At 42.6% G+C, this 16633-nt stretch overlaps 1 protein-coding gene across 5 annotated transcripts in view; it reads left to right on the top strand.

Moving 5' to 3' along the window:
- The window catches only part of alg9 (ALG9 alpha-1,2-mannosyltransferase), a 215026-nt gene that overhangs the window by 48418 nt on the left and 149975 nt on the right, over positions 1–16633 (top strand). For 3 of the 5 annotated variants that reach the window (XM_052040051.1, XM_052040048.1, XM_052040049.1), the window contains exon 9: positions 10820–10942. The exons of 1 other annotated variant lie outside the window; for it this stretch is intronic. In XM_052040051.1, the coding sequence (XP_051896011.1) occupies positions 10820–10942 (123 nt within the window). The remainder of the gene's footprint in view (positions 1–10819; positions 10943–16633) is intronic. One more of the 5 variants, XM_052040050.1, reaches the window with a different exon arrangement.

The following is a 16633-nucleotide window of genomic DNA, read 5'->3' on the forward strand; positions in this document are numbered from 1 at the left end:
CTGCAGATTCTGGATCTGGAGCAACAAACAAAATGCTGGGGCACTCGGCAGGTCAGACAACAGATGGTGCCTGAATCGCTGAGTTCCTCCAGGATTTTGTTTGGAGCTCAACACAGTCTGGAAGACTATAATCTGCCTGTGAGACAGTAAGGTTCAGTTTCTCGAACCTGCATTGAGCTTCATTGGAACGTTGTTGGAGATCGAGGCTGGGGAGGCTGGACTGGGCACATGACCACGAATTAAAGTGACAGTGAATGTAAACGGGAGGTCCCACCTGGTGCATCATTGAATTGGTTGGGCGGGATAAATTTTGGTTAAAGTTTATTCTCTGCTTCTGTTACTTTATGCTGATCTTAATCTTGTCTAATCCTAACTTTAATGCATTCTGACTAATGTTTTATCTTCTCACTTTTGAAACATTTTCAGAGCTTGCATAATGTCTTTAAGACTCCTTAAAAAAAAAGGGCCTATAATCTCCTTTTTAAAGAGAAAAGACAAGTGTTAAATCTGAAATAAAATTAACGTTGTTGAGACTGCTCATGTCCTACCTCTTCCGCCAAGTCTTGGGCATCTGTCCTGATATTTTGTTTTGTGGCTCAGTGTCAAAAACTGTTAGATAACCCTTTTGTTAAGTGCCTTGGTATTCTACCCCAGTGAAGGCATTATATAAAGATAAATGGTTGAAGTTAACAGCAAGGAGACTGCTTTGATAGTTAATTTTAGAAGCTGGGCAGTAATCGAAAATACTGGAATTGAATTTGGACTCTGCCTACAATATAAATGGGCTTTACGGTCATTTCAATAAACCTGAAGTTTGTTCATTGATGACTGGATTTTCCCAAAAAGAAGCATGGCAAGATTCCACAAAGAGCAAAATGGTGACTGATCTGTCCAGTGTACATAAACTAGAAATAACAAACGCTGGAGAGGTAATGTTTCATGGATTTGAAACGTTACCTCTGCTTCTCTCTCCACAGGCGCTGCCTGACCGGCTGAGTGTTTTCAGCATTTTCTGTGTTTTTTATTGATCAGATTTCCAGCATTTGTTTTTTTTTTGCATTTTGATTTATTGCCTTATGTGAGGTTAAGGGATAATTGTGGACCAAAGCGCCAAGGACACTCTAGCCTAAGAAACCTTTCTCTTCTTCACCACTTATGCCTGTATCCAGATGGTCACATCCCCTTTAATCCCGTGCATCATTATCTTTGCCTTGCATCTCTGTGTGGAACTTTATTAAATGTTAACTTATCAACCAGAGGTCACATCCACCACATTGCCTCTCATATTTCTTAAGAGAATTCTACAAAATTATTCAAGCATGGAATCTCTGTGGTGACTGTCCCAGATTAACTTGGATCTGCAAATGTTTACTTATTTATACTGCATTCTAAACTCCAGCCCATCTGTCCATTGTGTTCTGCCCTGAGGAAGTTCTTAACTCCTGTGAGAGTCTTGAGACATTTATTAAGGAATCCTATCTGAAGTGGTGATCCATTACTGTTCATGTGGTTTTAATTTGCCATTCTCCTTGCTGGACTGTAACTGACATTAAACAACCCCATCTCCCCTCATGGAAGTTGCACTGGTGCTGAGAAGATTGGCACCAGATATTTGAGTATATTTGAGGAGAGAAGCGGTAGGTTTTAGGAAGGAAATTCCAGAGCTTGGAGAGAGGTGGTGGTGAGGGAGAGCAGTGTAGTTTATGTACATGAGGAACTGAAGTCAATTTTCACTTGGTGTGAGTGAGGGGTATTGTGAGAATTTGGTTGGGGGCCAAAAGTGGATCCTTGTGGGACACTTGGGAATAATGGTTCTGGACCAGGAAAAGAAGCCATTGCAGATTATTCTATGAACCATCACAATGTACCCTGCTTCCAGCACACAGACAGGTCCCCATGTCTGCCATGCTTGCTGTCAAGTACCCATCTACATCAAATCCAACTCTTCTGACTTAAGGCTAGGAATGCCACCACTCAACATTGGCTATTGTAGACTCTAGTAGTTAACCAGTAAGCAAGTAAATGTATCTGGTCTATGATTTTATTTGTCTTATCCTTTTCAAAGAAGGTGTTTCCCATTTTCACCCCAAATCCCCCAGTATTTTGCTGGGTGTGGAATTATGTGTAACAGCAACAGCATTATCCTATAGAAATCTGTAGTTTCCATCTTAATCTTATAACTGATCAGATTCTTGTGATTAGTTGACCTTAAACAGGAGTTTCTTCACCATCATTTCTCTTCTAATAATCTTCACTGATGTCAATCCAATATCCACTACTTCATTGGATACTTTCACTGTAAACCTTCCACTCAGTCTCCTGAATGTCACAACATGAATTGCCATTTTCAGGCTTGTGCAGCTTCCTCTCAAAGGCATTATTGCTATTTCCTCCGTGTAACCTTCCACGTTTTCATATCCTATAATGCCTAATTGAATTTATCAATGACTCACATTTATGGCCTCTCCTTCTGGTTTTGTCTGCAAGTAGAAGTATCTAATGTAAACCTTTCCATTATCATATTCTTTCACCAGGTCAATTTTTTTCTGGAGAAACTTACTGTCCCCACATCTCCACAATTTAGTTCAACATTCTTTCATGGTTATAATCTCTCAATTGTGGTGTTTGTAAATTCTAGATTGCTTAATTAACTGAATTTGAATCCAGGAGGGATTTGAATTTGCTTCCCTTGATTATGGGCTACCTCTCTGGATTACTAGTCCAAAAATTGACCTTGCCACCACTGTACCCTTTTTAGTGCACATTATCTAAAAATACATAACCTCATTACAATTGTTATGCTAATTTCCTTGCTATTGTGTAGCAGCTACATTCCAACTCTGCATGTGTGAGACAATTTGTAACTTGTTCTCATTAAGTGAAAGATGTGAAAATGTGACAGGTTTCTCTGTGTGTGAGTTAATTCGGGCTTCACACAATGTCAGTGTTGAATTTAATTGGAGACACGAGTACAGTCTGGAGCTGTTTGTGTCTACTGTTCACCAGTTTATTGAGACGCAGTTGCAAGAACTGAAGTGCGTGCGTCCAATGAGACCCCAGTCCTGAGGAGATTAAATGGAAAAGCACTTGCCATTTGCAGCATGACTCCTGTAAACTGCTGATAACTTGCTGCATCAGCTTTTCCCACACACACAAAAAATATTCCAGTGGCATGGAGACATCTATATAAACTTACACTCAGACAGGATCCAGAGCACACAGTAGCAAGGCCAAAGGTACAGCAGTTGCCACTGGCTCAAGTGCTTATTTCTATTATACTTGCACATGTCAAGGACTCGCTGGGGTCTTGCAGCATCCTGCCCCCTGGCCTGGATCACCTAAGTGCAGCACAGAGGGGGTTGTATTATAACCTTGCTGTGCCTTAGGAGACAATGGGCCAGAAAAGTGTCTCTTTTTAACAGGAGCTGACATTCAGCACGAGGATTCTTCAAACATGGTGGCATAGAACAATGAACCGTACAGCACAGGGACAGGCCCTTCAGCCCACCATGTCTCTGCTGATCAATTCCATCTGCCTGCACATGGTCTACACCCCTCCATTCCCTGCACGTTCATATGCCTGTCTAAATGCCTCTCTAGAAATGCGATGTCATCTGATTCCACCATTTCCCCAGCAGCACAATAAGACCATAAGACACAGGAGCAGAATTAGGCCATTCAGCCCATTGCGTCTACTCCACCATTCGATCATGGCTGATTTATTGAAGAGTAAGGCATTTGACACGGTTCCACATGGTAGGCTTCTTCAGAAGTCAGAGGGCATGGGATCCAGGGAAGCTTGGCCATGTGGATTCAGAATTGGCTTGCCTGTAGAAAGCAAAGGGTTGTGGTGGAGGGAGTGCATTCAGATTGGAGGGCTGTGACTAGCAGTGTCCCACAAGGATCGGTTCTGGGACCTCTGCTTTTCGTGATTTTTATTAATGACTTGGATGAGGGGGTAGAAGGGTGGGTTGGCAAGTTTGCAGACAACAAAGATTAGTGGTGTTGTGGATAGTGTGGAGGACTGTCGAAGATTGCAGAGGGACATTGATAGGATGCAGAGCTGGGCTGAGAGGTGGCAGGTGGAGTTCAATCCAGAGAAGTATGAGGTGGTACGCTTTGGAAGGACAAACTCCAAGGCAGAGTACAAAGTTAATAGCAGGATCCTTGGGTGGTGTGGAGGAGCAGAGAGGGATCTGGGGGTCCATATCCACAGATCCCTGAAAGTTGCCTCACAGGTGGATAGGGTAGTTAAGAAAGCTTATGGGATGTTAGCTTTCGTAAGTCGTGGGATCGAGTTAAAGAGCCATGAGGTAATGATGCAGCTCTGCAAAACTCTGGTTAGACCACACTTGGAGTACTGTGCCCAGTTCTGGTGGCCTCATTATAGGAAGGATGTGGAAGGGGTGCAGAGGAGGTTTACCAGGATGCTGCCTGGTTTAGAGAATATGCATTATGAGGAGAGACTAAGGGAGCTAGGGCTTTACTCTTTGGAGAGAAGAAGGATTAGAGGAGATATGATAGAGGTGTATAAAATATTAAGAGGAATAGATAGAGTGGACAGCCAGCACCTCTTTCCCAGGGCACCAATGCTCAATGCAAGAGAACATGGCTTTAAAGTAATGGGTGGGAAATTCAAGGGAGATATCAGAGGGAGGTTTTTTACCCAGAGAGTGGTTGGGGCATGGAATGCGCTGCCTGGGGTGGTGGTGGAGGCAGGTACATTGGTCAAATTCAAGAGTTTACTAGATAAGCATATGGAGGAATTTAGTATAGAGGGATATGTGGGAGGAAGGGGTTAGATAGTCTTAGGCGAGGTTTAAAGGTTGGCACAACATGGTGGGCCGAAGGGCCTGTATTGTGCTGTACTGTTCTATGATTCTATGAAAAACACAATGATGCTGGAGGAACCCAGCAGTCCAGCATGATCATGTTTTTCATCTTGATTCCAGCATCTGCAGTCCTTTGTTTCTGTAACATGGCTGATTTATTTTTCCCTCTCAACCCTATTCTCCTGCCTTCTTCCTGTAACCTTTGATGCCCTTACTAATCAAGAACCCATCAAACTCCACTATAAATATACCCAATGACTTGGCCTCCACTGTCGTCTGTGGCAACAAATTCTACAGATTCACCACCCTCTGGCTAAAGAAATGCCTCCTCATTTCTCTTCTAAGGGGACATCCTATTCTGAGGCTGTGCCCTCTGGTCCTAGACTCTCCCACTACTGGAAACATCCTCTCCACATCCACTCTATCCAGGCCTTTCAATATTCAGTAGGTTTCAATGAGATTTCCCCTCATCCTTCTAAACCCCAGTGAGTACAGGCCCAGAGCCATCAAATGCTCCTCGTATGTTAACTTTTTCATTCCCAGAACCATTCTCGTGAACCTCTTCTGGACTCTCTCCAATGCCAGCACATCCTTCCTTAGATATGGGGCCCAAAACTGCTCACAATACTCCAAATGTGGTTTGGCCAAACTTATAAAACCTCAGCATTACACCCTTGCTTTTATATTCCAGTCCTCTCGAAATGAATGCTAACATTGCATTTGCCTTCCTTACTACCGACTCAACCCGCAAGTTAACCTTTAGGGAATCCTTTGCACCTCTGATTTCTGAATTCGCTCCCCACTTAGAAAATAGTCTACACCTTTATTCCTTCTACCAAAGTGCATGACCGTACACTTCCCTACGCTGTATTCCATCTGCCACTTCTTTGCCCGTTCTCCCAACCTGTCCAAGTCCTTCTGCAGACTCCCTGCTTCCTCAACACTATCTACCCCTCCACCTATCTTTGTATCAGCCACAAACTTGGCCACAAAGCCATCAATTCCGTCATCCAGATCATTAACATATAACGTGAAAAGTAGCAGACCCAACACCGACTCGCCAACCAGAAAAGGCCCCCTTTATTCCCACTCTTTGCCTTCTGCCAGTCAGCCAATCTTCTAGCCATGCTAGACACAAGATTCTGCAGATGCTGGAATCTGGATCAACGCACAAAGTGCTGGAGGAAAGAAGGTCAGGCAGCATATATGGAATAAAATAAACAGTCAACGTTTTGGGTCAAGACGCTTCATCAGGCCTGATGAAAGTCTCAATCTGAACCATTGACTGTTTATTTCTCTCCATAGATGCTACCTAACCTGCTGCGTTCCTCCAGCACTTTGTGTGTGTTCTATCCATGCTGTTACCTTTCTTGTAATACCATGAGCTCCTATCTTGTTTAGCAGCCTCGTGTGGCATCTTGTCAAAAGCCTTCTGAAAATCCAAGTAAACAACATCCACTGACTTTCCTTTGTCTATCTTGCCTGTTAATTCCTTAAAGAATTCCAACAGCTTTGTCAGGCAAGATCTCCCCTTAAGGAAACCATGCTGACTATTTTATCATGTACTTCCAAGTACCCCAAAACCTCATCCTTAATGATGGACTCTAACATCTTACAAACCACTGAAGGCAGGCTGTGGCCTATAATTTTCTGTCTTTTGCCTCCCTCCCTTCTTCAAGAGTGGAGTGACATTTGCAATTTTTTCCAGTCCTCCGGAGCCATTCCTGAATCTAGTGATTCTTGAAAGATCACTACCAATGCCTCCAAAATTGCTTCAGCTACCTCTTTCAGAATCCTGGGGTATTGTCCATCCAGTCCAGATGACTTATCCACCTTCAGACCTTTCAGCTTCCCAAGCACCATCTCCTTAGAAATAGCAACTACACTCACTTCTGCCCCGACTCTCTTGAATTTCTGGCATGTTGCTGGAGTCTTCCACAGTGAAGACTGATGCATAATACTTATTCAGTTCACCTGCCATTTCTTTGTTCCCCATTACTATCTCTCCAGCGTCATTTTCCAGTGGTCCGATGTCCACTCTTGCCTCTCTTTTACTCTTCATATATTTGAAAAAAACTTTTGGTATCCTCTTTTATATTATTGGCTAGCTTACCTTCATATTTCATCTTTTCTCCCCTTATTTCTTTTTTAGTTGCCTTCTGTTGATTTTTAAGTTTCCCAATCCTCTAGCTTCCAACTAACTTTTGCAATATTGTATGCCCTCTCTTTTGCTTTTATGCTGTCTTTGACTTCCCTTGTCAGCCACGGTTGCCTCTTGCTCCCTTTAGAATGCTGCTGCTTCTTTGGGATGAACTGATCCTGTGTCTTCCGAATTACTCCCGGAAACTCCTGCCATTGCTGGTCTACCGTCATCCCTGCTGGGGTTCCCTTCCAATCAACTTTGGCCAGCTCCTCTCTCATGCCTCTGTGGTTAACTTTACTCAACTATTAGTTCTGGTACATTTGATTTTAGCTTCTCCCTCTCAAACTGCAGGGTGAATTCTATCGTGTGATGATCACTGCCTCCTAAGGGTTCCTTTACTTTGAGCTCCCTAATCAAATCTGGTTCATTGCACACCACCAAATACAGAATTGCCTTTTCCCCAGTGGGCTCGACCACAAGCTGCTCTAAAAAGCCATCTTGTAGGCATTCTACAAATTCCTTCTCTTAGGATCCAGTGCCAACCTGATTTTCCCAATCTACCTGCATATTGAAATCCCCCTTGACCACTGTAACATTGTCCCTTTTACATGCCTTGTAAAATTCCAGAGCACATTCCAGGCACCCACCACTTTCCGTGTAAAATAAAAACTTGCCTTGTAGATCTTCTTTAAACTTTGCCCATCTCACCTTAAACCTGTGAATCTGGATCATACCTTTGGCACATTGAGTCTGCATGGACCATCAGTCACCCACTTACACCATCCTGCATTAATCCCATCTTTTATTCTTCCCATATTCCCATCAATTCTCCCCATGATACTACCCCTCACCTACACACTCAGCGCAACTTACAACAATCAATTAATCTCCCAACCCACATGTCTTTGGGATGGGGGAGAGGACTGGAGCTCCCGGAGGAAACCCATGTATTCACGGAGAATGTGCAAACAGACAGTGCACCTGAGGTCAGGGTTGAACCCAGCTCTCTGGCACGGTGAGGCAATGGCTTTGCTAACTGCACCACTGTGTTGCCCTTCTAAAAGGCAGCACTGTGGCACAGCGGTTAGCACTGCTGAGTCACGGCTCTGGAGACCTGGGTTTAGTCCTGACCTTGGAAGCTGTGAGTGGATGTTGCATGTTCTCCATGTGGCTGATTAGTTTCTGCTGAGTGTTCTGGTTTCCTTCCACATGGCAACACTGGGCTACTTGGGAGGTTATTTGTCTACTGTAAAGTCCCCCTGGTAAGGTGGATAGCAGGAGGGGGAGGGGAAAAATAGGGTGAGTGCAAATAAGATAAGATATCTTTAATAGTTACATGTACATTGAAACACAGTGAAATGCAAATAGTGCTTGATGGTTGGTGTGGATGCAGGGGCTGAAGAGTTTATTTTATTCTGTTGAAACTATTGAGGTTCTGCCTGTGTAAATTCTACATACTTTGGCTCTAAACCCTATGTTTAAAAATGCATTTGCATACTGCCTTTCACAGCCTCTCGATGTCTTAATTACCTTACAGTAATGTTAGGGAGTCCTTCAACCAATCTCTGTCAAGCAGGTAACAATAAACAGTATCCCACCATTTTCTATTAGCCTTTGCAGTGATTAAAAACTTACAGCATTTTCTGTTGTTGTGTCCCATGGACAATAGGGTATCAATGGCCAGATAATTGGTCGATGGAGAAATGTATGGGGCAGCAGAAATACAAGGAGAGCATTTTCTCCTCCCGTTCTTTGAAATGCTGGCATGGCATCTTTCAACAACCTTAAGTAACGGCCTGGGTGTCGTGCCTCAGTATAATTTTTTTCATTACTATACTGAAGTAAGAACCTGGGTTTTGTGATCTAGTCCCTGGGGTAGGACTTGAACCCACAACCTCCTTGCTCAGGAGCTGAGTGTATTACTAACTGCAGCGTGGCAGAGAACAGACGACCACAGTGTCGGATGAGTTAGCTGGTGTTGCTGTAATGTGATGGAGGAGTGTCTGTGGCTAATCCAGTGCTTCCCCCTTGCTGCAAACTGTACATACCTGGACTTGTAGGATGAGAGCAGTACCAACACCTGAAGCTTCTCAGCTACTTTGGAGCGATATCAAAGAAGGTCTGCTACAGGTACCACATAAATCATTGGATCAGATAAAAGCTGATTTCTGTTTTTAGTTCAGATGTTCCTAAAGGAAAATACCATAGAATTCACATTGTAATAAGGCAATAAGTGACTATCTTGTTTTGGGGAAAGAGCCTGGTTACTGAAAATAACTCCCACCCTAGTTAATGCAGCTGGCAAAGAGCATGAGGAAGAGATTTTTTTATATATAATGAAGCTCTGGAGAAAACAGGAACCAAGTAGGGAACTGATGTGATCTCCTGGGATGTATTTTGACAGATTTGTGAAATTACCTTATAAGAAGCACAAAAAGACTATTTCTTTAGAGGTTTCCAATTTATCAGGAGATTCGAAGTAAGGGAGTGTTGTGCGTATGTGATACCTTTCATACCTCTTTCATGATGCACACAGTGCTTTAGGTTCTTATGAAGGACTTTTAAAATGTAGTCATCTTTGTAATGTGAACAACCAATATTCACATAGCAACCTCTCACACAGAGCATTGTGTAAAGGACCAGATAATTGGTGTGGTAACTGCTCCATCCAAGTCCGCAAGAAGTTGCAGAGTTGTGGACACAGCTCAATCCATCACGAAAATCAGCTTCCCCTTCATTGACTCTGTCTACATTTCCCACTGCCTCAGGAAAGCAACCAACATGATCAAAGACCCCTCCCACCACGGCCATTCTCTCTTCTCCCTCCTCCCATCGGACGGAAGATTCAAAAGCTTGAAAATGCACCACCAGGCTCAAGGACAACTTCTATCCCGCTGTTATAAGACTCCTGAACAGTCCTCTTATATGATAAAGGTCAACTCTTGATCTCTCAATCCACCTCAGTGTGGCCCTTGCACCTTATTTATTTACCTGCACTGCACTTTCTCTGTAACTGTAACACTATATTCTGCATTCTGATATTGCTTTTCCCTTTGTACTACTTCAATATACATATTTTGGAATGAGCTATATGGATGACATGCAAAACACTGTAATTTTTCACTGCATCGAAGTTTTTCACTGTATCTCAGTACATGTGATAATGAAAACATTGATAATTGGCTTGTTTAGTTATGATGTTTGATAGATTACTAATGGCCAGGATATCAGGATAACAGAACTGCCTTTTTCCAAAATAATCTATGTTCATCTGAGAGACCAGACAGAGCCTTGAATTAACAACTGTTCAAAGGAATGCTGGATTCTTCAAATGCAAATTTTAACATTCAGGAGTATATGCTGGAGTTTAAATTGGACCATGATCAGAGGGTGGGTTAAACATGAAATGTACACACACGTAGGTGTCCTTATAAGCTTAATTACTATTGGTAGGATTGGGAATGAGGGAGGGATCTGTGTGCCTGTTTGTTCCACTGCTTTACTTCCCCAGCCAACGTTGTTTAAAATCCCTCTCCATTTTGCGCATGCATTGAACACTGTCAACTAGAGCTGTGAAGCACCTTTGGCCATCCTGAGAGGTGATGTTGTACAAAAATCCCCTCCACCAAAAACTGACGGCTTAGGTAAATCAGAGTCAGAGAATATACTGATTCGGATAGAACACATGACCACTGAGGAAATGCATCTGAAGTGTAGTCACTACTTCGTTCCGTGGTGAAATGAAAATGCAGAATTGAAGTGCATTTGATGCATTGCAGTTTAACAGGATGGGTTTTGAGATATCTGCTTCTTATTAACAGCTGCCTTTTTAATTTCCTTCCAGGGACAGAACCGTGGCCATTTTACTTCATCAATGGGTGCCTGAATTTCAATGTTGTTTTTGTTTTAGCTCTTTGTGCTCTGCCTCTCACCACCCTCATGGAATTCCTGCTGCAACAATTCAATGGTAAGGATCGAACTGAGCTATGGCCAGGAGCTTTGCTGAAAATCAATATGCTGTCTTGTCTTTTTTTTAAAAAAATCCTTATCTGAAATTGGTGGATTGAATTTGAATCTAAGTCCCTAAACTGAGCTGTCTAACTTGATTATGTTTGCATCCAAGTTTTCTCGTTGATATTTGTTATAGTTTTGTAAAATGATCATGGATGTTTCCCCTCTGTTGTTACCTTGGATTTGTTGTTCTGTTCACCAATTTTAATCCAATTCGATGGGGATTCTTTGAGCTGTAAACTTCTATGGTTTATTGCCAAATTTTTCAAAGAAAGAGTGCCCATGGCGATGGGATTTGTAGGTCTACTCCTGATCAAAGGTTAAAGCTCCAATTTGAGATGCCAAATTAAAAATGTATCCAAAGGTAAATTAGCATCCTACGTTGTGTCCAGGAGTACGTCATACAGCAGCACTGTAGAACATGAAGACTGGGAACAAGATTCCTTAAACCCATGTTCTTCTCTTTCAGAATAAGTGGAAACTGAAGTTTGAATTAAGCAGATCAGAATATTTACTCAAAGATCAAATCATATGTTGGACCAATGAGAAACATTTAGTATTCCTTAAGTGAAGATATTTACTTCACTTTAACATTTTTTTTATGGCTGCTAGCTCAGTGCACAGAATATAAAGAGAAAAGGTTGTTATCAGTGGCATTGCAGAGAGGAAGATTTGGATTATAGTTTTGAAAATGAAAACCACCAGAGAGCACTCTTGGTTTATGTTCCTTTACATAATGATCCAAGCATGAAAATTAATGAAAGCCCCATTCAAAAAGAGGGTTGATATTCTCTTTAGAGAGGAGAGAATGGAGAATGCGAATAGTTATGTGCAATTTTCATTTCTGAAATGTGATTCCAGTTAATTGAGCCTTGATTTCTCCCCCTCTCCGATCTGACTTAACAGTGGGTGGTCTGCAAAACTGGTGTTGAACTGCAGTGAGTGTTTTAAGTCGCCCATTGCAGATTTGCACAATGTAGGATTTACGTATCCTGTATCTGTACGTGGATGAGGCTACACCATGAGTGGATGTGTTTAAATTTCAACAATAGGGAGAGCAGCTCAAGTAGATTATTTTGTCCCCTCTCCACCCTTCCCTCTATATGTCTCTGCTGTGCATGTTTGATCTTTGATCCTGGGTTTTATATTAATATGAATTTAAAGATGAAAACAATGAATCTATTTACTTAAGTGGGGCTGTAAGTAGAAGGTCTAAACCCATAATGGAAAATCATTAACTTGTACAGTGGGTGTAGTGCAGGTGTGGATAGGTTTAATGTTTGCAGATGTCACTTGCAACTGAAATATACATGGTTTAAAATCATATCTCAGATACTTTGAATAATAAACTACCTGCAGGAACAGAATTCCCAGGACTCTGGGCTATCCATTGGTTCTCAGTATTCAAACGGTGTTTGTAGGATAGGGTAACGAACAGGAGGCTCCATCCTGTTGGGTAATGGACCTTCCTCTCCAGGATCTTTGTGCGGATTTGCTTTTCCTTTTTCAGAACCTTTAATTTGCTGATTTATCCTAAAGTCATAGAGTTGTACAACAGGGAAACAGACCATTCGGCCCATCTCATAAGATTTAAAATTATGTTTTTATCACTATATAAAGCAGAAAAAGGTGGCTAAAGTGAATGACTATTTTGTGTCGGTCTTCACGGTGGAGGACATGTCTAACATGCCAAAGAGAGATGTTATGGATGCAATGGGAGGTGAGGACCTCAATACAATCGCTGTCACTAAAGAGGTAGTGATGAGCAAACTAGCGGGCCTAAAGGTAGACATGTCCCCTGGTCCTGATGGGATGCATCCCAGGGTACTGAAAGAAATGGCAGAAGTTTTAGTAGATGCACTTGTAATAATTTACCAAAATTCTCTGGACTCTGGGCAGGTCCTGGTGGATTGGAAGACGGTGAATGTCATGCCACTGTTTAAAAAAGGATGTTGGCAAAAGGCAGGTAACTCTAGGCAGTTAGCTTAACGTCTGTAGTCATGAAAATGCTTGAAGTTATCATTAGGGAAGAAATAGTGAGACATCTGGATGGAAGTGGTTCCATCAGGCAGACACAGCATGGATTCAGGAAGGGCAGGTCCTGTTTGACAAACTTATTGGAGTTCTTTGAGGATATAATGAGCGCAGTGGATAGAGGGGAACAGGTGGATGTTGTATACTTGGATTTCCAGAAGGCATTCGATAAGGTGCCACATAAAAGACTTATCCATAAGATAAGGATGCATGGAGTTGGGGTAATGTATTAGCATGGATAGAGGATTGGTTAACCAACACAACGCAGAGAGTTGGGATAAATGGGTGTTTCTTTTGTTGTCAATCAGTGGTGAGCGGGGTGCCGCAGGGGTCAGTGCTGGGCCCACAACTGTTCACGATGTACATTAACGATTTGGAAGAGGGGACTGAGTGTAGCGTATCTCAGTTTGCTGATGTCACTAAATTGACTGGAAAAGCAAATTCCGCAGAGATATAGATAGGTTAAGTGAGTGGGCAAGGGTCTGGCAGATGGAGTACAATCTTGGTAAATGTGAGGTCATCCACTTTGGAAGAAAAATAGATCAGATTATTATTCAAATGGTGAAAGATCGCAGCATGCTGTTGTGGACTTGGGAGTGCTTGAGCATGAATCACAAAAGGTTGGTTTGCAGATGCAACATTTTATCAAGAAGGCAAATGGAATGTTGACCTTCATTGCTAGAGGGATTGAATTTAAGAGCAGGGAGGTTATGCTGCAACTGTACAGAATTTAAGAGCAGGGAGGTTATGCTGCAACTGTACAGGGTACTGGTGAGGCCGCACCTGGAGTACTACGTGCAGTTCTGGTCTCCTTACTTGAGGAAGGATATACTGGCTTTGGAGTTCAGAAGAATGGAAGGGGATCATATAGAAACACATAAAATTATGAAAGGGATAGATAAGATAGAGGCAGGAAAGTTGTTTCCACTAGTAGGTGAGACTAGAACTAGGGGACATAGCCTCAAGATTTGGGGGAGTAGATTTAGGACAGAGATGAGGAGAAACTGCTTTTCCTAGAGAGTAGTGAACCTGTGGAATTCTCTTCCCAGGGAAGCAGTAGAGGCTACCTCATTAAATATATTTAAGACACAGTTAGATAGATTTTTCCATAGTCAGGGAATTAAGGGTGATGGGGAAAAGGCAGGTAGGTGGATCTGAGTCCAAGGCCAGATCAGCCATGATCTTATTGAATGGCAGAGCAGGCTTGATGGGCCAGATGGCCGACTCCTGGTCCTATTTCTTATGTTCTTATGTTCACACCCAGGCTGACCAATGGACATCTATCTGTATTGTCTTTAGAGTGGAGAGAATAGTGAGTGAGAATAAATGTGTACAATTTCCACCCAGAGGGTGGTCAGTATATGGAACGAGCTGCCAAAGGAAGTGGTTGAGGCAGGTACATTAACAACATTTAAAAGGTACTTGGCTAGGAAAGGTTTAGAGGGATATGGGTCAAATGCAGGCAAATAGGACTAGCTTAGATGGGAATCTTGGTCGGCATGGACCAGTTGGTCTGAAGGGCCTGTTTCTGTGCTGTATGACCCTGTGTATTAATCCCATTTTCCAGCACTTGGCCCAAAGCCCTCTAATCCTAGGCAATTTAAGTGTTTGCCTAGTCAGCAACTCTACTTCCACCACTCTCTCTGGCATTGTGTTCCAGGTACTCGCTGCTCTTTGGGTGGAAAACGGCTCCTTTAGATCCCCTCAATCTTGTACTCCTTCCTCTAAATCTCTGTCCTCTAGCTTTATCTACCTCTGATATGGGAAAAGTTTCCTGCAGTCTACTCTATCTATACCCCTCATAGTTTTATATACCTCAATCGTGTCCCCTCTTTACCTCAATCCCTCCAGTCGCTCATAACCGAACTTAACAATCCCAGGCAAGGTCCTGGTGAATCTCCTCTGCACCCTCTCCAGTGCTGTCACATCTTTCCCATGGTGTGCCGACCAGAACTGCACCCAGTACTTCAGCTGAGGCCTGACCAATATTTATAAAGTTGGAGGATAACCTCACTGCTCTTGTATTCATTGCCTTGACTGATGAAGGCCAGTATCACATGTGTTTTCTTAACCACATTACCGACCTGTGCTGTCACTTTCAAGGATCTTTGGGGTTGCACACTGAGGTCCTTCTGTTCCTCAGTGCTCTCTAGGACCCTTCCATTCACAATGCATGACCTAGACTCATAAGTGCTCCCAAAATGCAGACTGGGATAAATTTCATCTGACCCAGGAGATTTATCCACATTTAAGCCTACTGAGGTATCGACTACCTCCTCTTTATTTATGGAGAATTGAACTAAATTCACCCTCCCCTTTGAGTTTTCCAACTAAAGAGTCCATTTCCATTGTGAATACAGATGAAAAGTGTGGGACCTCACCTATTCCTTCTGGACCCACTCACACACTGCCCCTGTTGTCCTGAATGAATCTCCTTTTACTCGGGTTATTCTTCTCCTTTCCTTTCTACACTACACCAAATCTGATCAAATAATGTTTCCTGCATCAATGTTATTTCTATTCTCAGACCACCCAGATGGGGGCACTCGAGCAATCGATGAGAGTTTTCTTAAATTACAATTCTCAAGAGAAGTGTCTGATGTGAACTGAAAATTGCAAGCATTGAAACAAAGCCTGGAGCAATCTAATCATTTCATATCTTATTTTGTGTGTCAGAATCTTTATTAGTGTTCCTGGAAAAATTAACTTTTGTCTAAATGGTCAAGTAACTGTCCTTTTAGTGACAGGAGTTACTACTTTCTTGAGATTCCCAAAGCACGGCCCATTCTTGGCTGAATTGTTTTTCTTCCAATGCCTTATCTGATCAGTGGCTGCCAGCTATTGGGTTCAGTGCCAACTGTCCATCAGCAAGTGCAGCACAATGCTGACTTCATCACTTCAAACCTAGCTTCCCCTCACTGATGTTTAGTAAATTGGCACTTGTGCTCTTGTCTGTTCAAAGTGACATCCCTACATGGTCTAAGCAGGTCCATTCCCTGTAGCTTCAAGAGCTCTCCATGTCATGTATTACTTCTTTGTTGGCCTCCTGCTTTCTGTTAAATGTTTGAATTATTTTCCAACATAGACTGAATGCTATACATTTTAGAGTGGCCTCAGTTTGAATTACTTTCAAATTAACCTTCCATTTTTACTTTTAGCCCTGGTAGTCAACTTCAGTAACCTACATTGAATTATGGTAGGAAGACTTACAATTCTTTGGTGTGTTTCATGATCTCAGGAGGCCCAAAGTACTTTTATTCACATCAGTGGTGCTTTTGTAGTTACAGTCCTAAGGTAGGAGAGACAGCAGTTAATTTACACACAGTAAGCTCCCACTAACCAATTGGATTGGTTTGCACTATCCGGGTCATGCCCTCTTCTTACTGCTATCGTCGGGCGTGAGATACAGAAGCCTGAAGTCCCACACCACCAGGTTCAGGAACATCTACTTTCCTTGAGCCATCAGGTCCTTGAACCCTAAACCTACCTCAGGAACAGAACACTACAGACTACCTCTTACACTACCATGGATTTGTCTGTGATCGTGTCTTTCTTTTTTTGCACCAAGGTCTTGCTGGTGCAGGTTCTCCCCCCCCCCCCCCCCCCCCCCCCC

Source organism: Pristis pectinata, chromosome 27 (assembly GCF_009764475.1).
Source record: "Pristis pectinata isolate sPriPec2 chromosome 27, sPriPec2.1.pri, whole genome shotgun sequence".
NCBI classification, from domain to species: domain Eukaryota; kingdom Metazoa; phylum Chordata; class Chondrichthyes; order Rhinopristiformes; family Pristidae; genus Pristis; species Pristis pectinata.